The sequence below is a fragment of the Zootoca vivipara genome, chromosome 4, assembly GCF_965207765.1.
Source record: "Zootoca vivipara chromosome 4, rZooViv2.hap1.1, whole genome shotgun sequence".
NCBI classification, from domain to species: Eukaryota; Metazoa; Chordata; class Lepidosauria; order Squamata; family Lacertidae; genus Zootoca; species Zootoca vivipara.
Genome location: NC_142587.1, coordinates 102530031 through 102550983, shown reverse-complemented (window position 1 = coordinate 102550983; position 20953 = coordinate 102530031). Strand labels below are relative to the sequence as shown.

General features: G+C 46.2%; 4 protein-coding genes and 1 non-coding gene across 6 annotated transcripts in view; 2 read left to right on the top strand and 3 right to left on the bottom strand.

The window, feature by feature from the left end:
• The window catches only part of LOC148686099 (uncharacterized), a 580325-nt gene that overhangs the window by 174018 nt on the left and 385354 nt on the right, over nucleotides 1-20953 (bottom strand). The gene's annotated exons all lie outside the window — the stretch shown is intronic.
• LOC132592076 (uncharacterized) overlaps nucleotides 1-20953 on the top strand; it is an 80990-nt gene that overhangs the window by 24490 nt on the left and 35547 nt on the right. The window lies entirely within an intron of this gene.
• Nucleotides 1-20953, bottom strand: part of LOC118078417 (uncharacterized) — a 295133-nt gene that overhangs the window by 244534 nt on the left and 29646 nt on the right. The gene's annotated exons all lie outside the window — the stretch shown is intronic.
• Nucleotides 8817-8925, bottom strand: LOC118085807 (U6 spliceosomal RNA). The gene has a single exon (XR_004692684.1). It is a non-coding gene; the product is annotated as a U6 spliceosomal RNA (small nuclear RNA).
• LOC118085605 (zinc finger and SCAN domain-containing protein 31) overlaps nucleotides 11166-20953 on the top strand; it is a 43191-nt gene continuing 33403 nt past the window's right edge. The window contains exons 1-4 of one of the 2 annotated variants that reach the window (XM_088668968.1): nucleotides 11166-11234; nucleotides 12479-13241; nucleotides 13448-13529; nucleotides 13773-13861. In XM_088668968.1, the coding sequence (XP_088525094.1) occupies nucleotides 12870-13241; nucleotides 13448-13529; nucleotides 13773-13777 (459 nt within the window). In that variant the 5' untranslated portion in view covers nucleotides 11166-11234; nucleotides 12479-12869 and the 3' untranslated portion in view covers nucleotides 13778-13861. Of the gene's footprint in view, nucleotides 11235-12478; nucleotides 13242-13447; nucleotides 13530-13772; nucleotides 13862-14909; nucleotides 15037-20953 lie in introns of both variants that reach the window. The other variant, XM_060274176.2, reaches the window with a different exon arrangement.

Sequence of the window (20953 nt, the reverse complement as noted above, 5' to 3'; positions counted from 1 at the left end):
TACCACTCCCATCAGACCATCACCCATTCCCACCCACCCCCACCACCCTCTGTATATACATAAGGGTCTGGCTTTTCTGTTTCAAGTGTATCTGAAGAGGTGTGCATGCACACGAAAGCTCATACCAAAATAAAAACTTAGTTGGTCTTTAAGGTGCTACTGAAGGATTTTTTTTATTTTGCTTCGACTCAGACCAACACGGATACCTACCTGTAACTAAGACAATCTTGGTTGTCTTCATTTGCATATGTTCCAGCTTGTCAATATCCTTTTTATTTATTACCATTTTTAAAATTCATGTGCCTTATATTTCACAATATAAACATAAAGGATGAAAGCATGATGTCAAGGGGTTCTTGCAACTACTCCAGAGTAACGACACTCCACATGCTTATCTTTCAACAGTGTTTTATTGGTGCACTCTATTTACAGTGAGCTAGGTGTAGAAAACGTGTCTCCTCATTCCGATGCAGAATCCGGCACTGCCCCTCCCGGTGATTTCCTCCAACATAAGAGTCTTGGAACAGTAAATCTCCTTCCCCTTTTTCTCCTGCGTAATTCTGGACCCGGAGGAAAGGGTCTACGCTCCATGCTTTCCTTCTCCCCCCCTTTCCCCCTCCGTCTCCCCCCTCCTGTGTAGCCGGGGCTCTGCCATGCTGCCAGAGCCCCGGCACTCTCCCTCCACTTCCTGACAGGTTTCCTCAGCGCCTTTGCTTCCATCACTGCTTGGGGAGGAGCTACTTCTGATGCAAGGGGGAGGTTCTCTATACTGTCTCCCATGGGCGTATCCAGGATCAAAACTAGGGGGGGGCAAGCCATGTTCAGTTCCCCGTTGGCCCGATGCAGTGGTGAACTTTCCACCTGGGTGGCAGCGGAGCCCCCTTCTTGCAGCACCCTCCCCACATTGGCACCCAGGACCATCTTAAGCATATCCGACGATCCCTCCGGTGCCTGCCGTTTCCCAGAGTTGTTGACCTTTTTTAAGGGGGGAACCCCAAGGTTGTTGACCTTTTTTATGAAAGGTTCCCCAGATTTGCTGACCTTTTTTAAGGGAGCTGACACCACCACGCTTACACTCTTAATCTCAGGGTTGCGGTTCCAAGCCCCATGTTGGGCAAAAGATTCCTGCATTGAAGGGAGTTGGACTAGATGATCCTGGTGGTTCCCTTCCAACTCTGCAAATGGTTCTGTTATTCTGTTGTATCTGAAGGCCTGTTCACAGGGAAGATGCAGCAAACTTGTTTTGTGAGAGATGCTTGTGGTGTGATTCCTGCACTGGAGGGGGTTGGTCTAGAGGACCCTTGGGGGTCCCAACCATCCAGTTCTGTGATACTATGATTAAAATACTCAGCAAAGGTGTGCAGAAGAGAGACAAATACATATTTCCATCTGAAAAGTTGGTATTGAGGCAAATGTGAAGAATAACCAACAGAAACAAAACCATGGTGTGTGCATTTTTATAACAAAATAAATCTACATTAGAGTTGTTGTTTTAGTTGCAGGATACACCCCCCCTTTTGTGGTTTTGAGTGATCTATATCCATACCTTTGAATTGATAAACATGTCTTTGCTTCAGAAAATTAAGTATTCACAGCTCCCCAAACCCATTTGGGAAACTTCTTAATACTGATGTTTATGTAGTCACAAGGTGCAGTTTAGATACATTGTGGGGGAGGGGGATTTGTTATCCAATTTCTCTATCTTCTTACTTCAGTGTCCCAGGGCTTTGTTTATTTATTCTTAAACAACAACCCTTTTTTGCTGTACAAATTTGATGAAAAGATGATCTACATGCAGCACTCTTCTCTGGTGCTCAGTGATGGAGGGGAGAAACACATGTTAACAAAGGGGGGGGAACACTTCTCAGTTAGCTCATAATGTCCCCTGCTGTTCAGTTGGGATCGTAAAGGGTATGCCTTAATGAAGGCAGGTGAGGTGGAAAAAAAACCTAATGAGCGTGTTCCTTCTGCATTGAAAAATCACTTAGGAGCTGCAAGAACTTTTGTGTTAGCAGAATGCACAAATTGGGTCTGAAATCATCACATGCACACCAAGATCACAAAGGCCTGACTCTTGGTGCAGCAATAACCAATTTTGCACCTTGTGTCTTTCCCCCCCCCCTTTTTCCTCAAGGTTTGAATTTATGGTGATCTAGTGAAAAGGGACCTAATTTTATTGTCCTTTTTTTGTTTTCTTAGTGCATAAGGAATGTGGGAGAGAAAGTGTTCTCTACTGCATGCTGTTTAAAGGAGTAGCTTTGACTAGCCAGTAGCCTGTGCAGTTTTTAAACTCCTGGAACAGTCCCCAGGGTGAGTCACACCATTTAAGATAGAACTTGTTGTTGTTTAGTCGTTTAGTCATGTCCGACTCTTCGTGACCCCCTGGACCAGAGCACACCAGGCACTCCTGTCTTGCACTGCCTCCCGCAGTTTGGTCAGACTCATGTTCGTAGCTTCGAGAACACTGTCCAACCATCTCATCCTCTGTCATGCACCCCATCTTTCCCAACATCAGGGTTTTTTCCAGGGAGTCTTCTCATGAGGTGGCCAAAGTATTGGAGCCTCAGCTTCACGATCTGTCCTTCCAGGGAGCACTCAGGGCTGATTTCCTTAAGAATGGATAGGTTTGATCTTCTTGCAGTCCATGGGACTCTCAAGAGTCTCCTCCAGCACCACAATTCAAAAGCATCAATTCTTCGGTGATCAGCCTTCTTTATGGTCCAGTTCTCACTTCCATACATCACTACTGGGAAAACCATAGCTTTAACTATACGGACCTTTGTAGGCAAGGTGATGTCTCTGCTTTTTAAGATGCTGTCTAGGTTTGTCATTGCTTTTCTCCCAAGAAGCAGGCGTCTCTTAATTTCGTGACTGCTGTCGCCATCTGCAGTGATCAAGGAGCCCAAGAAGGTGAAATCTCTCACTGCCTCCATTTCTTCCCCTTCTATTTGCCAGGAGGTGATGGGACCAGTGGCCATGATCTTGGTTTTTTTGATGTTGAGCTTCAGACCATATTTTGCGCTCTCCTCTTTCACCCTCATTAAAAGGTTCTTTAATTCCTCCTCGCTTTCTGCCATCAAGGTTGTGTCATCTGCATATCTGAGGTTGTTGATATTTCTTCCGGCAATCTTAATTCCGGCTTGGGATTCATCTAGTCCAGCATTTCGCATGATGAATTCTGCATATAAGTTAAATAAGCAGGGAGACAATATACAACCTTGTCGTACTCCTTTCCCAATTTTGAACCAATCAGTTGTTCCATATCCAGTTCTAACTGTAGCTTCTTGTCCCACATAGAGATTTCTCAGGAGACAGATGAGGTGATCAGGCACTCCCATTTCTTTAAGAACTTGCCATAGTTTGCTGTGGTCAACACAGTCAAAGGCTTTTGCATAGTCAATGAAGCAGAAGTAGATGTTTTTCTGGAACTCTCTAGCTTTCTCCATAATCCAGCGCATGTTTGCTATTTGGTCTCTGGTTCCTCTGCCCTTTCGAAATCCAGCTTGCACTTCTGGGAGTTCTCGGTCCACATACTGCTTAAGCCTGCCTTGTAGAATTTTAAGCATAACCTTGCTAGCGTGTGAAATGAGCGCAATTGTGCGGTAGTTGGAGCATTCTTTGGCACTGCCCTTCTTTGGAATTGGGATGTAGACTGATCTTCTCCAATCCTCTGGCCATTGCTGAGTTTTCCAAACTTGCTGGCATATTGGGTGTAGCACCTTAACAGCATCATCTTTTAAAATTTTAAATAGTTCAGCTGGAATATCATCACTTCCACTGGCCTTGTTATTAGCAGTGCTTTCTAAGGCCCATTTGACTTCACTCTCCAAGATGTCTGGCTCAAGGTCAGCAACCACACTACCTGGGGTGTACGAAACCTCCATGTCTTTCTGGTATAATTCCTCTGTGTATTCTTGCCACCTCTTCTTGATGTCTTCTGCTTCTGTTAGGTCCTTACCACTTTTGTCCTTGATTATGGTAATCTTTGTACGAAATGTTCCTTTCATGTCTCCAATTTTCTTGAACAGATCTCTGGTTTTCCCCATTCTATTGTTTTCCTCTATTTCTTTGCATTGCTCATTTAAGAAGACCCTCTTGTCTCTCCTTGCTGTTTTTTGGAAATCTGCATTCAGTTTCCTGGGTCTTTCCCTTTCTCCCTTGCATTTTGCTTGCCTCCTCTCCTCCGCTATTTGTAAGGCCTCGTTGGACAGCCATTTTGCTTTCTTGCATTTCCTTTTCCTTGGGATGGTTTTCGTTGCTGCCTCCTGTATAATGTTACGAGCCTCCATCCATAGTTCTTCAGGCACTCTGTCCACCAAATCTAAATCCTTAAACCTGTTCCTCACTTCCACTGTGTATTCATAAGGGATTTGATTCAGATTGTATCTTACTGGCCCAGTGGTTTTTTCCTACTTTCTTCAGTTTAAGCTGGAATTTTGCTATAAGAAGCTGATGATCTGAGTTACAGTCAGCTCCAGGTCTTGTTTTTGCTGACTATATATAGCTTCTCCATCTTTGGCTGCAGAGAATATAATCAATCTGATTTCGATGCTGCCCATTTGGTGATATCCATGTGTAGAGTCGTCTCTTGTGTTGTTGGAAGAGAGTGTTTGTGATGACCAGCTCTCTTGACAGAACTCTATTAGCCTTTGCCCTGCTTCATTTTGAACTCCAAGGCCAAACTTGCCAGTTGTTCCTTTTATCTCTTGATTCCCTACTTTAGCATTCCAATCCCCTGTAATGAGAAGAACATCCTTCTTTGGTGTCATTTCTAGAAGGTGTTGTAGGTCTTCATAGAATTGGTCTATTTCACTTTCTTCAGCTCCGGTAGTTGGTGCATAAACTTGGATTACTGTGATGTTAAAAGGTCTGCCTTGGATTCGTATCGAGATCATTCTGTCATTTTTGAGATTGCATCCCATTACAGCTTTTGCCACTCTTTTATTGGTATGAGGGCCACTCCATTTCTACTACGGGATTTTTGCCCACAGTAGTAGATATGATAGTCACCCGAACTGAATTCGCCCATTCCCTTCCATTTTAGTTCACTGATGCCCAGGATGTCGATATTTATTCTTTTCATCTCATTTTTTACCACATCCAGCTTACCTCCATTCATGGTTCTTACATTCCAGGTTCCTATGCAATATTTTTCTTTACAGCATCGGACTTTCCTTTCGCTTCCAGGCATATCCGCAACTGAGCGTCCTTTCGGCTTTGGCCCAGCCGCTTCATCAGCTCTGAATCTACTTGTACTTGTCCTCCGCTCTTCCTCAGTAGCATGTTGGATGCCTTCCGACCTGAGGGGCTCATCTTCCAGCGTCATAACTTTTATATGCCTGTTGTCTTTGTCCATGGAGTTTTCTTGGCAGGGATACTGGAGTGGCTTGCCAGTTCCTTCTCCAGGTGGATCACGTTTAGTCAAAACTCTCCACTATGACCTGTCCATCTTGGGTGGCCCTGCATGGCATAGCTCATAGCAGGCAAGATAAAGTTACAATAAAGCTAACTACTTGCCCCAACGAGCTAGGCTGACCTTCACTGGCCGAAGATGGGGGGGGGGAAGCCACACTCCCACAAAGACAAATAAAATAAAATAAAATAAAACAGCCGTGCAGCCGGGACATGCTTCCCTCAGCCACACACACGCCCCACAAAGATATGTTATTGTCACAGATGGGTGTTGGCTACTCCCAAGTAAGCACTCCACACATCCTCTGGATTTTCAGAGTTTTATTGTGCATGCTATATACAGTGGTGAGATGTCTCAAATCATGTCTGCTCTGCATGGGGCAGAAGCCCACAATGGCGTCTTGTGGGCTCTGACCCCTCTTTTAAGACTGGGCATCCAAACGCCCCTCCTCCTTGCTCTACGGGTCCTCCGTGGTCCCAAACCAGTCTCCTGAGGGGCCCTTCTACTTACTCCCTCCTTTCCAGCCCCTGCTGAAGCTAGCTCCTCCCCAGCTTCCCTTCTCCCAGCCTGGAGCTGAGCCTCCAGGACTCTGCAGAGCCCTGGACCCTTCTTAACCCTTCCTGTTCCTGGTTTTCCCTCCCAGACTTGCTGCTGCTCTCCCATCTGATGGAAGTAAGCAGAGTGGGCTGCTCTCTGCAAGCCCTCTCTCTTACAGTTATTAATCCCAACAGAGGCAAAGACGGGGAGTGAGGAGTAAGGGGGGAGGAGCCAAGCAGCAGCAGGAAGGGGAAAAACGCTCCCAGATGCAGGAAGGGAAAAACGCTCAGCCACACTCCCAGATGCCCCCCTCCCCACCAAAAGCCTTTGCTAAACTGTAAAGCAGTTAAAAGGCAGAACATTCCCAATTAAGAAGTAATCAGCAAAGAAAAAAGCCTCCGAAACAAGATCCCCCCCCCGCAGGTACAAGCCCTGATCCCCGAACGTTACCACTCCCAGGGAAAAGGAACCTATTCCGCTTCTGTGGACAAGCCAGGAAAAGCCGAAAGGGGCGAGCGGCGAGGTGCTGCCTGCTCAAAGCCCAAGGTAATCAGCTGAGCGAAGGAGGACTGGAGGCAATAAGGAAGGATGGCTCAGGGCTGCCGTCGGCTGTTTGAATGCAACTAAACCCCGCCCCCGAGCCAGCCCTATTGGCTGGGTGCAGTAGGCAGGGCGTGGCAGCTGGGACGGCTAAGGCAAGGAGCCGATAGCCCCCTTGCCAACACAGGGAACCGGCTCCCGCTCCCAACTCCTCCCCTTTGAGAGGCTTTGCCAGAGAGACAGCCAGGGAGGGAGCGGGGAGGAGGTCGGGGAGCCGCTTTTGCCACGCTTATTTTTAAGCTTATTTTTTGCTTCTAGAGGGGGGCAACGCCTCCCTGCCCCCCTGGCTATGCCCCTGAGGGAGGGGGAGGGGAGCCGCTTTTCAGGGAGCTGGCGGGAGTCGCCAGTAACCCAAAGGGAAGGACGGCTCTGGTCGGCGAGCTGCCGTGTCGGGTGTTTAATTTATTTTATTTTATTGCTTCTAGAGGGGGGCAGTGTCCCCCTGCCCCGTGCTGGGTACGCCCCTGCTGTCTCCCTCTTACACATGACTTTCTCAAAAAACAAGTCAAGCCAGATAAATCTCTCCTCACATTTTTTGGATTTCAGTAAGGCTTTTTATAAGGTCCCTGTGATATTTACGTGAGGAAGCTGGTAAAATGTGAGCTGTCAGATGGATTTGACTGACCAAAGCCAAAGGTTCCTCCTCATCCTGGGGGAAAGTGACAAGAGGGGTGCTGCAGGGTTCTCTCCTGGGCTCGTTCTTGTTCAACGTCTTTATAAATGACTTGGATGAAGGAACTGAGGGGATGCTCATCACATTTGCAGACGACACCAAACGGGGAGTGGAGGCCAATATCTCAGAAGGCAGAATCAGATCAAGGGAAGGAATAGTACCACTTTATTCTGCCTTGGTCAGAACCCACCTAGAATACTATGTTCAATTATGGGCACCACGATTTAAGTATCTTAAATTTTGTTTGCCAGGGAAAACGAAGAAGGTGGGGGAACACAATCCATATTCCTTTTATAACATGTGGCCAATGTTTATTGAATACATAAATTGTTAAGAATGCACCTAGCATAGACTTCCTCTTTCCGGCGATGGGAAATGGCTTCAGACCCCGGCCGTGCCAGGAATTCAGGGCTGATATGGGGGTAATTAGCCCTGGCAGACTCCCCAGGATGGGGGAAGACTGTCTCGAAGACCCGCAGATGCATTGTGCAAGCGGCAGGACACTGGGTCAAGAGCATAGCACTCTCTGAAGCCACTCCCACAGTCGGGAATATCTGCTTTCATAAAATAATCAGATTTGGACAATTAGCAGACATAGTCTGGATCGAAGGAAATGGGAAAAAACGCAGATTTTTACAGCCCCTGGCTTGGACTTCACAGCTCAATTTAAAGGAGACTCTCATCATGATATTCGGATCTACACAGTATGTGCTCTTGTTTTTATAATACTACAAAGGGCTTTTCCAAGCCAAGCCCCATTAAGAAACTTAATTTACTTTGAAGGGTACAGATGGACTTTCATTTATAATTGGATATTTAATTGCACAGCTTTATTCAACTCGAGAGACTTGATAAGGAAAAGGTTGGCCTCTAATAAATCAATTCCTGTGTATTCTAAAATGGCGCTGATGCAGCACAGTGTTTCTGGCTGATTTTGTATCTGAGCTGAGTTAATACGTTGGACAACATGCAGTGCAGCTCTGTTTGCAGGATTTATTCATTGGGTGCCAGAGAGAAGCTATCGGATGGCTAGCAGCCCCCGGAGATTGATTTGCCATGACTGAAAAATCATTCTTTTATAAAAAATGAAAAAATGGTATTGCAGTTCTAAAAAGGCTCAAGAAAGCAATTCCTGTAGTAGTTGGCATCTTAGCGAGCCCAATGCCACTCTGCCCACTGTCTCCCTCCCAGCTAACTAATCTGGAAAGCCGTCCTGTTATCTCTGCAAGGACTTCAGTGTCCCTTCAATTAGCAAAATAAAAAAAATCCTTCAGTAGCACCTTAAAGACCAACTAAGTTTTTATTTTGGTATGAGCTTTCGTGTGCATGCACACTTCATACCAAAATAAAAGCTCATACCAAAATAAAAACTTAGTTGGTCTTTAAGGTGCTACTGAAGGAATTTTTTTATTTTGCTTCGACTCAGACCAACACGGCTACCTACCCTTCAATTAGCAATTCAGCATTTCTGGAAGAGGAAATGATATACCTTTGTATATTAGCATAAAAAAATATGTATTACTCATTTTTTTTAATTTTTTGGAGCCCAAGATGCAATTTATTGCAAAATCCTTTTACAGATACCGGTGGGATAAAAATATGGAACGCTTCACGAATTTGCGTGTCATCCTTGCGCAGGGGCCATGCTAATCTTCTCTGTATCGTTCCAATTTTTTAGTATATGTGCTGCCGAAGCGAGCACTGTATTACTCATTTATGATGAGAATATGATTTTGTGTGAAGTTGGGGAAATCTTTGTGTGTGTTAAAAACTTTGGCATTCTGGGACAAGGCAAACTACAGCCTCCTGGGAATGTGCTTTTGTCTCCCCTTAAGATTAATGTCTCTCTGTCAGTTTATTCCTGTCTGTAAAGGCAGGAAGGAATCCTTCTCTGATTTACATGCCATAGCTGCCAAGTTATCCCTTTTTTAAAGGGATTTTCCCTTATGCTGAATAGGCTTCCTCGCGAGAAAAGGGAAAACTTGGCAGCTATGTTTACATGCTCAAGAGAAACCTGCTGCCCTGGTGGGAAAGGATGTGTATTTGAGCCAGGAGGTTATCAGCCTGAGTTGCTTATAGACTCCAGATGTGTCAGAAGAAGAAGAGGAGTTTGGATTTGATGTCCCGCTTTATCACTACCCGAAGGAGTCTCAAAGCGGCTAACAATCTCCTTTCCCTTCCTCCCCCCAAGCACTCTGTGAGGTGAGTGGGGCTGAGAGACTTCAGAGAAGTGTGACTAGCCCAAGGTCACCCACCAGCTGCATGTGGAGGAGCGGAGACGCGAACCCGGTTCCCCATATTACAAGGCTCCCGCTCTTAATCACTACACCACACTGGCTCCCAGTTCTCAAGAAAAGCTTGAGACCTGCAAGGGAGTTTCCCCCTCTCCCAAGCCTTGAAGTTTCATAAGGGCCAGCTGCTCTGATCCTTGACAACTGGAAGATGAATGCTTATCACCTTGCCATTGGTCAATCCACATGTAATTGGATTCTAATTGTAATCTAATTGGATAATGGGAGATTTTTGGATAAAGACCTGGGGATTCGAAATGTTAATTGCTCTATGCTATTCTTCTTGGGGGAGAGGGATCGGGACTCTGTTTGTTTTTCCAGTTTCCTTATGTGAGTAGAAGAGTTTCAGCTTTGTAATGTCTTTGTTTTATTATCTGTAACTTTTATTGAGAACTGTGTAACCTTTTATATTAGTTGTTCTTTCCTCTAATAAATACGGAAAGGACAGTTTGTCTGCTGGCTCTGAAGCTGAGCCAGTGTCTGACTGCTTGACTCTACCACTTGAGTTTCTGCCTGCGCCAGGGTAAAGTGGCTCAGGACTGCGCAATCTGGTCACAGGGGGGGGGGTTGCTCCTTTACCCCCATCTCAGGGTTGCCGGGGGATAAAAGGAGTGGTGGCAGCGTTTTGCCTTACCTTTCTCACCCTGATCTGGCCACAGTGATCCATGCGACGGTCACCTCCAGGCTTGATTATTGTAACTCACTCTACGCGGGGCTGCCCTTGAAGCTGACCCAGAGACTCCAGAGGGTGCAGAATGCTGCGGCAAAGGCTCCTTACGGGGTCCCGGCCGCGGGACCACATTCATCCAGTGCTTTACCAGCTGCACTGGCTCCCGGAGGAGTACAGGATCAGGTTTAAGGTGCTGGTTTTGACCTTGCAAGCCCTATGCGGCTTAGGACCCTTATACCTATGGGACTGCAGGTGGAACAGACACATCCCAATGTCTCGACCTGATCCATGAACTGATCACAGTATGAACTGATCCACTGGGTCTTCTGCTTGTTTCCTTGAATTTCATGACTCATTTCTGTTGAAGTTTATATGATACAGTAATAGTATACTTTATTTTGCAAGAGTGCAGCCGGTTACACGTCTCGTGTGTTGATATAGTCTATTTTTACGTAACCCAAGGTTTGATGTTGTTCTGTTAGCGGAGCATATTGGCTTTGAAACATGTCCAGAAATAATCAATCAATCGTGTATGTGTGGAGAGGGGGCGTGGCCCCGAAGAGAAGCTGCTCTGGCCGAGCACAAGCCCCCCTCCCCCCCTCTGGGCTGCCCAACCAGGAGGGAGGCGGGAGGCGGTTGCGCATGCGCACCACTCCTCCCGAGTTACTCCCCTCTTTGGTCACTTCCCCCCACTTTCTGCAGTTCAGCAACGGAGGCCGATTAGGGAGACCCCTCGCTGGCCGGGATCAGGTCAGGTTCTGTCATAGCTGCCAAGTTTTCCCTTTTCTTGCGAGGAAGCCTATTCAGCATAAGGGAAAATCCCTTAAAATAAGGGATAACTTGGCAGCTATGGGTTCTGCAAAGGGAGAGGGCTGAGCTGGGTGGACTCGGCTTTGCAAGGGTTAAAGGGAAGCGAGCTGCCTTCCTAGAGAGGACAGGAATGGGGGGGAGGTCCTCCAGAGCCAAGGCCCCTCCTTCCCTGTACTTTCCTGCTTTGGTGTCTCTCCTGCAAGGGCTGCATCGCTGTCCCTTCACTCCTGGGATGATCGGGTGAGTCTCCTCTCTCTCCCCCCCCCCAAAAAAGAGGGTGCAGTGGGGAGACGGTGGGGGTCCCAGGGGGGCTGCAGCAGGGGAGGGTGCCTGGGGGGGGGCAGGACCCTAAGTCAGGGAGGAGAGGGTCCTGCGAGGGAGGGGGGCGAGGTCTGCAAGGCTCTCCTTCCTGGAGATCAGAGGATCCCAAACTCCCACCAAAATCTCCCTTCTTCAAACAAAGGAGTCCCTGGGACTTTAACTCTGTGTGACGTCGCTCAGCGTCATTGCACAACAGAGGAAACAAGTGCAAATGGTTTTCCAAAGATGGACGAGGAGGTGGACTAGCCCCCCCATATAAAAACCCCACTGGGAGGAAGGAAGTTAAGGTGGGAGAGAAAGGCCAGGAATAAAGAGAGGGATCCCACCCCATAGTCTGGCTGCTGCATTGCGGACCAGTTTCCCGTCGTCTCCAAGGGCAGCTCCACACGGAGGCCACTGCAGCAATCCCCTCGCACCCAGAGCATGGCATCCCAGGACCACATCCTCTCTCTCCCAAAGGGATTGAGCCTCCAGGGACCCTGCCATCCATGGCTGTGTGTGTTAAGATATCTAATAATAATAATAATAATAATAATAATAATAATAATAATAATAATAAATTATCCACCTACATATCAAGGGAGATGTCTTTGGCCCCATCCACTTGGCCAGATAAATACCTGGATATCAGAGCAAAGAAAAAGGGAGTCTGTCTTGAGAGCGGCCTATTTTGAGGGGAGAAATATGCCCTGAAGTGGGGGTGGGGGGAGAGCAACTCCTGAGGACCCCCAGGTGAGGACCACCCACTAGAGCCAAGCATCCCTTTTTCACAAGATACAAATGACTCCCTTGTCAGTCAGTTCTGACTTCATGCATTGACTGGGAAGCAGGAGAAACCAGGCTGATTCATCTCAGAGAAATCCCTTCAGTTGCCTCCACATTTTGCATTTCAATGGTCCTTCTAGGAGGGCTAGAGGCTGCTTTCTTCTTCTTCTTCTTCTTCTTCTTCTTCTTCTTCTTCTTCTTCTTCTTCTTCTTCTTCTTCTTCTTCTTCTTCCTCTCCTCCTCCTCCTCCTCCTCCTTTTTAAAGAAGATATTTCATGGTTTGTGCTGTGGTCCAGTCTAGTCCTGGTTCCTAGCAAGATTCATCCATGCTTGTTCAGAGAACCATTTTCTTCTCCTGAACTGCAAATTCTGTAATAGAACAATGTATTGCTTTGTAGGATTTGCTAGACCTTCTCAATAAGACAGACAGACCTTGAAAAAGACCAAAGGGTACCTTCCAATCTCTCAGAGGCTTCCTGAGAGCACAGATGGATGAGCAAGACCAGGAGTCAGCAACCTTTTTCATCTGTGGGCCGGTCCACCATCCCTCAGACCATGTGGTTGGCCGAACTATATTTTGAAAAGAAAAAAGTACGAATTCCTATGCCCCACAAATAACCCAGAGATGCATTTTAAATAAAAGCACACATTCTACTCATGTAAAAACATGCTGATTCCCGGACCGTCCGCGGGCCGGATTGAGAAGGCGATTGGGCCGCATCCGGTCCACGGGCCTTAGGTTGCCTACCCCTGAGCACTACTCATCTGACCCTGAAGCAGGAAGAGGCCATGTCATCCAAACTGGGACCAGTGGGGGATTCTGGGAAAACTGTGCAGAAGATCCTGGGTGAGGAGGACACCCTCCGCTCAGAGGTGCAGAGTCAGCAGTTGAGGCAGTTCTGCTGCCAGGAGGCCAAAGGACCCCGAGAGGTTTGCAGCCGACTCTACCACCTTTGCCACCAGTGGCTGAAGCCAGAAAGGCACACGAAAGCTGAGATGCTGGACCTGGTGATCTTGGAGCAGTTCCTGGCTGTCCTTCCCCCGGAGATGGAGAGCTGGGTGAGGGAATGTGGAGCAGAGACCAGTTCCCAGGCGGTGGCCCTGGCCGAAGGTTTCCTCCTGAGTCAGGCAGAGGAGAGAAAGCAGGAAGAGAGAAAGCAGGTGAGAGAGACTTTCCTCTGGATACTCCCAAGGGGCTCCAAACAGGACAGAGAACATCCAAAAATGCTCTCCTGATGGCCCATCCTTTTTCTGGGAAAGCTTCCATGGAATGAGATCTAACATCCTTAAGGCTTCTGTCTTTCTCATTCTCTTTCTAATATTTTTTGTAATTCATTCTCTGTTTTGAATCCTTGTTTCTTTTTCAGGAAAAGGATCATTTAGCAGAAATGGACCTGGATTCCTGTGAGGCAGAGAGGCCTCCGTCGGACACCAGAGAGAGGCCACTGGGTAAGGAGGAAGGTGGTTTTTCTCTGTTTGATCTCATTCTGTTGCTTTTCCAACTCATCTGAGGGTTCTTTTCATATTGGTTTTTTTTTGGGGGGGGCTGTTGGGAACAAGGGTCCAGAGGAGGGGAGATGTATTTTTGGACAATTAACATAAACTGGGCACAAACCTCCAAATGCTCTCAGCAGGTAAGGCTTTCTCAAAGGCCCACCTGTAGTTAGAGATGCCCTGTTTCACCTGTGACAGAATGAAGTGACAGAATGAAGCCAGCAAGACCTCCTGATCCACCTTTTCATGGGGGCAGAAGGGAAACAGCAGCTGTGGAACCAGATCAGGTCAGGGGAAGCTGCCTTGTGGGGACAGAAGCCGAGGGATGGAGCAATGTCATGGACGGGTTGGGCACAGAGGAATGGTGGGAGGAAGCAGCCGGGGAACCAAGAAGGGAAGACATCTTAGAGGCCAAGGCATGGAGGTTGAGGTCAGAGGGAGAAGAGGAGAAGCCTGGGGAGAGGAGGTCTCAGAAGCTGAAAGGCTAACAGGGCTTAGTGAGCTGGGAGACTCTGTGGCAGAATGCAGTCCAGAATCAGAGGCAGAAGAGTAAGGAGGTGAGAGGGAGGAGGGAGGTGGAGAGGCAGAGGTGAGTCAGGAGAAGGAGGAACCACCGGTGGCTCCCTCTCCTTCTGCCATAAGCCACCCTCCTTGCTTGTCTCTCAGAGCCATGAGACATCTGACAACGGAGGAGCAAAGGCAGGCTGCACTGTTCGATCGCTTGCCAGAAACCCCAGAGCGGAGGGGACTTGGAAAGGTGTGGGGAGCTGGGGGCCTTCACTCTTGGCTACTGATTTCGTGGAGGAACACGCTCAGGGAATGAGCTGCTGTTCTTATTATGTCTGAAACTCAGCCAAGTCTGAGAATATCGTGTTCTTGCTAAGAAAGAGTAAACTCCAGCTGTGAACTATGAGATTTCCTGCCCATGTAACTGTCATGCCAGACTTCTGAATGTTTCCAGTAGGATTCATTTGTAGTTACTGCTTTATTTCTACATTGGCCATGGACTGCTAAAATAGGTTTCTACGCTTTGGAGAAACCATAACTTAACAGTTGCCAGGATTCACCTAACCAGCCCCATCAGCTGCACAAAGGGAACTGCCCCCCCTCCCCTTGAAGTTCCCTCCCCAGAACAGCGCATGGGGAGAGTAGGGGGGGGAATTGAATGCCTAATAAAATAATTCCTTCGTCAAAAGAAACTTCCATAATTAAAGGGGGAAGGAAAAGAATCACATTAAAACAACACAGCAATTAAGAGGAAGGAAAGAACAGAGCATTGTGTAGCAGATCATATTTCTGCTGTCTCAGAGGAGGACATTTCCCTTTTTCTTTTAGGGTCCAGTGTGCTTTGAAGATGTTGCTGTTCATTTCACGGAGCAGGAGTGGGCGTTGCTGGATCCTGACCAGAGAACTCTGCATAAGGACGTCATGGAGGAGAATTGTGGGATCGTGGCCTCTCTTGGTAAGGCTCCCTGTGGGATCGTCCTATCTGCCTGGAAATTCAAAAAATACCTCTATGTGACAAACCTCATATATTTTCACAGAGCTCAACAGCGCCCCCTATAACACCTGGGAACCTAACACCCCCACAATAAACCTTGAACAGCAAATTACAGTTTTTTCTGTGAACCATCATCCTCCAGTTCTGCCTTTTAATACCACGGTTGGGCTGGTCTGAAATGCCCAGGCATCTTCAATGTCAGCTTCAGAGTTGTTAGGAAAGAGAAGTAGCTTCTGTCAGGTTTTCTTGGGTTGACCAAAGAGACACCTGACCTTGGAGATGGAGGGGAGGCCATGACTGGGCCAAACAAAATCCATCCCAGAGAAGAGCCAGGCTAATTGAATCTCAGGTAGTAGTAGCAGTGATAATATTAGTGCAGTGGTATCTCTGGTTGCGAACGAGATCCATTCCGGAGGCCCTTTTTGCAACATTAAAAGGCCGCATCCTGAAGCGCTGCATCTGCACATGTGCATGATGCTATTCTGCGCATGCGCCCACGCCGAACCTGGAAGTAACCTGTTCCGGGACTTCTGGGTTCAGCGTGTCCGTAACCTGAAAAGATGTAACCCACAGCGAACATAACATGAGGTATGACTGTAATAGTAATAGTAATAGTAATGATTTTTATTCATACCCTGCCCATCTGGCTGGGTTGCACCCAGGCAACACATATACAGTGGTGCCTCGACTTACGAAGGCTATCCGTTCCGACGGCACCTTCATAAGTCGGAAAATTCGTAAGTCGAAGAAACCGCATCTAAAAATTCGTAAGTCGAGGAAAACCCATCTAAAGCCGTCCGCGGTTTCCCTTCGGATGTCGAAGAATTCGTTAGCGCGCAGCCATTTCTTTCCTTCAGATGTCGAAAATTTTGTAAGTCAAGTCATTCGTAAGTCGAGGTACCACTGTATAAACATGGGTTGCACCCATCCAACACATATATAAACATGAAACATTAATAAAAAATCTGATCCTGTACATTAACTTTAAAATGAACAACTTACAGTAGTGGCCAAAATTATGGAAACCTCTTGGGAAAACTATCTTTCCGAGGTTTGATGGCTCGAAACACCACTTTTTGGGGAGTAATGCCATAAAATTATATAGCAATGGGAAGATAATTTAATGAAGAATGTAATGCAATAACGTTTATGAAGGAGTATTTATTAGAACATCAGTCATAAAGAAGAAATGTGAAACACATAGAAAAAAGGAGATATGCAGAAATTCTCACCTTGTCAATTAATACTTAGCTTGGTAACCAAGTTTTTTAGTTCTGCAGCTGTAAGAATGTAAAACCAAGATTGAATTATTTCCTCTATTCCCACGCCATTCCAGCAGTAGAATAGGATTAGCTTGAAACCACATTTTACACACAGCAGCAACATGACATGGAGCTGAATCCTGTTATAATATAAAATATTTTTTTTTAAAAAAAATTTTTTATTAAATAATAGCTCACAAGAATTACAGGGGGGAAATACATTAAGATTTAAAAAGCAAAAGCGTTGCATCTTCCATTTCATTATTTGTTACAGATACATCAATTCTAGTCCAAATGCACACAAATAAATTAGATTTTTAAATTAGACTGTTGTAAGATACCGTAGTATAAAATTCTGCCCACACCTTTTGCTGCCATACAACCCCAGATCATCACACTACCTGGGTGTTTCACGGTAAGTGTAATGCAAGTAGGATGTAAATCTTCTCCGATTCTTCTCCTGATGTATTTCATGCCATCACTACCAAGCAAGGAGATTTGGGTCTCATCGCTCTAAATAACACTGTCCCATTATTCCGCTATCCTGTTGTTGTTGTTTAGTGGTTTAGTCGTGTCCGACTCTTCGTGACCCCATGGACCATAGCACGCCAGGCACTCCTGTCTTGCACTGCCTCCCGCAGTTTGGTCAAACTCATGTTCGTAGCTTCGAGAACACTGTCCAACCATCTTGTCCTCTGACGTCCCCTTCTCCTAGTGCCCTCAATCTTTCCCAACATCAAGGTCTTTTCCAAGGATTCTTCTCTTCTCATGAGGTGGCCAAAGTATTGGAGCCTCAGCTTCACGATCTGTCCTTCCAGGGAGCACTCAGGGCTGATTTCCTTCAGAATGGAGAGGTTTGATCTTCTTGCAGTCCATGGGACTCTCAAGAGTCTCCTCCAGCACCATAATTCAAAAGCATCAATTCTTCGGCGATCAGCCTTCTTTATGGTCCAGCTCTCACTTCCATACATCACTACTGGGAAAACCATAGCTTTAACTATACGGACCTTTGTCGGCAAGGTGATGTCTCTGCTTTTTAAGATGCTGTCTAGGTTTGTCATTGCTTTTCTCCCAAGAAGCAGGCGTCTTTTAATTTCGTGACTTCTGTCACCATCTGCAGTGATCAAGGAGCCCAAGAAGGTAAAATCTCTCACTGCCTCCATTTCTTCCCCTTCTATTTGCCAGGAGGTGATGGGACCAGTGGCCATGATCTTGGTTTTTTTGATGTTGAGCTTCAGACCATATTTTGCGCTCTCCTCTTTCACCCTCATTAAAAGGTTCTTTAATTCCTCCTCGCTTTCTGCCATCAAGGTTGTGTCATCTGCATATCTGAGGTTGTTGATATTTCTTCCGGCAATCTTAATTCCGGCTTGGGATTCATCTAGTCCAGCCTTTCGCATGATGAATTCTGCATATAAGTTAAATAAGCAGGAAGACAATATACAACCTTGTCGTACTCCTTTCCCAATTTTGAACCACTCAGTTGTTCCATATCCAGTTCTAACTGTAGCTTCTTGTCCCACATAGATTTCTCAGGAGACAGATGAGGTGATCAGGCACTCCCATTTCTTTAAGAACTTGCTATAGTTTGCTGTGGTCAACACAGTCAAAGGCTTTTGCATAGTCAATGAAGCAGAAGTAGACGTTTTTCTGGAACTCTCTAGCTTTCTCCATAATCCAGCGCATGTTTGCTATTTGGTCTCTGGTTCCTCTGCCCTTTCGAAATCCAGCTTGCACTTCTGGGAGTTCTCGGTCCACATACTGCCTAAGCCTGCCTTGTAGAATTTTAAGCATAACCTTGCTAGCGTGTGAAATGAGCGCAATTGTGCGGTAGTTGGAGCATTCTTTGGCACTGCCCTTCTTTGGAATTGGGATGTAGACTGATCTTCTCCAATCCTCTGGCCATTGCTGAGTTTTCCAAACTTGCTGGTATATTGGGTGTAGCACCTTAACAGCATCATCTTTTAAAATTTTAAATAGTTCAGCTGGAATATCATCACTTCCACTGGCCTTGTTATTAGCAGTGCTTTCTAAGGCCCATTTGACTTCACTCTCCAAGATGTCTGGCTCAAGGTCAGCAACCACACTACCTGGGGTGTACGAGACCTCCATATCTTTCTGGTATAATTCCTCTGTGTATTCTTGCCACCTCTTCTTGATGTCTTCTGCTTCTGTTAGGTCCTTACCACTTTTGTCCTTGATTATGGTAATCTTTGTACGAAATGTTCCTTTCATGTCTCCAATTTTCTTGAACAGATCTCTGGTTTTCCCCATTCTATTGTTTTCCTCTATTTCTTTGCATTGCTCATTTAAGAAGACCCTCTTGTCTCTCCTTGCTGTTTTTTGGAAATCTGCATTCAGTTTCCTGTATCTTTCCCTATCTCCCTTGCATTTTGCTTGCCTCCTCTCCTCCGCTATTTGTAAGGCCTCGTTGGACAGCCATTTTGCTTTCTTGCATTTCCTTTTCCTTGGGATGGTTTTCGTTGCTGCCTCCTGTATAATGTTACGAGCCTCCATCCATAGTTCTTCAGGCACTCTGTCCACTAAATCTAAATCCTTAAACCTGTTCCTCACTTCCACTGTGTATTCATAAGGGATTTGATTCAGATTGTATCTTACTGGCCCAGTGGTTTTTCCTACTTTCTTCAGTTTAAGCTGGAATTTTGCTATAAGAAGCTGATGATCTGAGTTACAGTCAGCTCCAGGTCTTGTTTTTGCTGATTGTATAGAGCTTCTCCATCTTTGGCTGCAGAGAATATAATCAATCTGATTTCGATGCTGCCCATTTGGTGATATCCATGTGTAGAGTCGTCTCTTGTGTTGTTGGAAGAGAGTGTTTGTGATGACCAGCTTGTTCTCTTGACAGAACTCTATTAGCCTTTGCCCTGCTTCATTTTGAACTCCAAGGCCAAACTTGCCAGTTGTTCCTTTTATCTCTTGATTCCCTACTTTAGCATTCCAATCCCCTGTAATGAGAAGAACATCCTTCTTTGGTGTCATTTCTAGAAGGTGTTGTAGGTCTTCATAGAATTGGTCTATTTCACTTTCTTCAGCTCCGGTAGTTGGTGCATAAACTTGGATTACTGTGATGTTAAAAGGTCTGCCTTGGATTCGTATCGAGATCATTCTGTCATTTTTGAGATTGCATCCCATTACAGCTTTTGCCACTCTTTTGTTGACTATGAGGGCCACTCCATTTCTACTACAGGATTCTTGCCCATAGTAGATATGATAGTCACCCGAACTGAATTCGCCCATTCCCTTCCATTTTAGTTCACTGATGCCCAGGATGTCGATATTTATTCTTGTCATCTCATTTTTGACCACATCCAGCTTACCTCCATTCATGGTTCTTACATTCCAGGTTCCTATGCAATATTTTTCTTTACAGCATCGGACTTTCCTTTCGCTTCCTGTTAACATGGGTTTAATCTTTTCAACCTTTGCTTGAGAGATAACTATGGCTTTTTCTTTGGAATTCTAGCATTTAGACCAGTCCTTGCACTCAACTTCACATTACACTGCGCCATGTCACCTTGTATACACCCAGGTGATTTTCTTCTGTCGTGTAGGGAGAGTCTCTCCATCCTTCGATCATCACTTGCCCTTGTGCACCTTTTCCTGCCTTGACCAGTCTGATTTTGTAGTGACTGAGTTTACTTATACCTCTTCAAAAATATAGAAAGGCCAGCTTTGGTTAAGTTTCCCCCAAATCTTTCTTCTAATTTCTTCATAACTGTAGCCTTGTTCACTTAATACTACAATTTTACATCGCTTCCTGGGTGACCAGTCAACTCTTTGTGCCACTTCTATAATTTTATTATGTTCTCAAACAGACTAAATGAAAGAACACAAAAACAACCAACCAACTTGATGCAATCACATAACACACTGACAAAAGTCAACCTAAGCAAGTTGTGCTTCCTTTTGCTGGTTATTTGGCTATAAGTTTTGATAGAATACAGATAACTCAACAAACTTTGTTACTTGATGTCAGGGGGCATCCACAGGGTCCGTGGGAGGAGGGAGGCAGCAGATCGGGTTACGCTGGGGTAGAAACCTTAAAGGGGCACTCCCAGATTCTGCTAGTGACTAAGGCAGTCATTAAACTGTTTGCTCTTCGCTGTACATAGTATGCACAATAAACCTGTAAATAACCAGGTTTGGAGTCCTGCGTGGTTACTCGTGAGCAACCACCCCACGATCCTTACACTTTACATTATTGATTAAATTACCTTTCCATTAGTATCAGGGGGCCTTCCTACAGGAGCCTCCTCCCTTCTTGCTGACCAGCACTACACCCAGTGAGAGCAGCAGTATTGGGTCAGGTGAGGGGAATCAGGAAGTGAGTGGGATGGAGGTCTCAAGGCTCAGCGATGTTGGAGAGCCCCTGCGCCGCCAGGACCAAAAGGTCAAGGGGGGCGGACTTCCGGTCTATCGCCAGCGCCAACCGGTAGGGTTTGCCTCGAGCTCTGAGGCAACCTGGCTCCTCAAGGGGGGGGGAGATCGCGAAAGTGTCGCGTCGCCCCGTTAGAGCCCCAGATAGTGCGTTCTGGGGACGAAGCAGCTCAGCGGTGTCCCGTTGCGCGATTTCCCGACTCGCCGGTAAGCTCTAA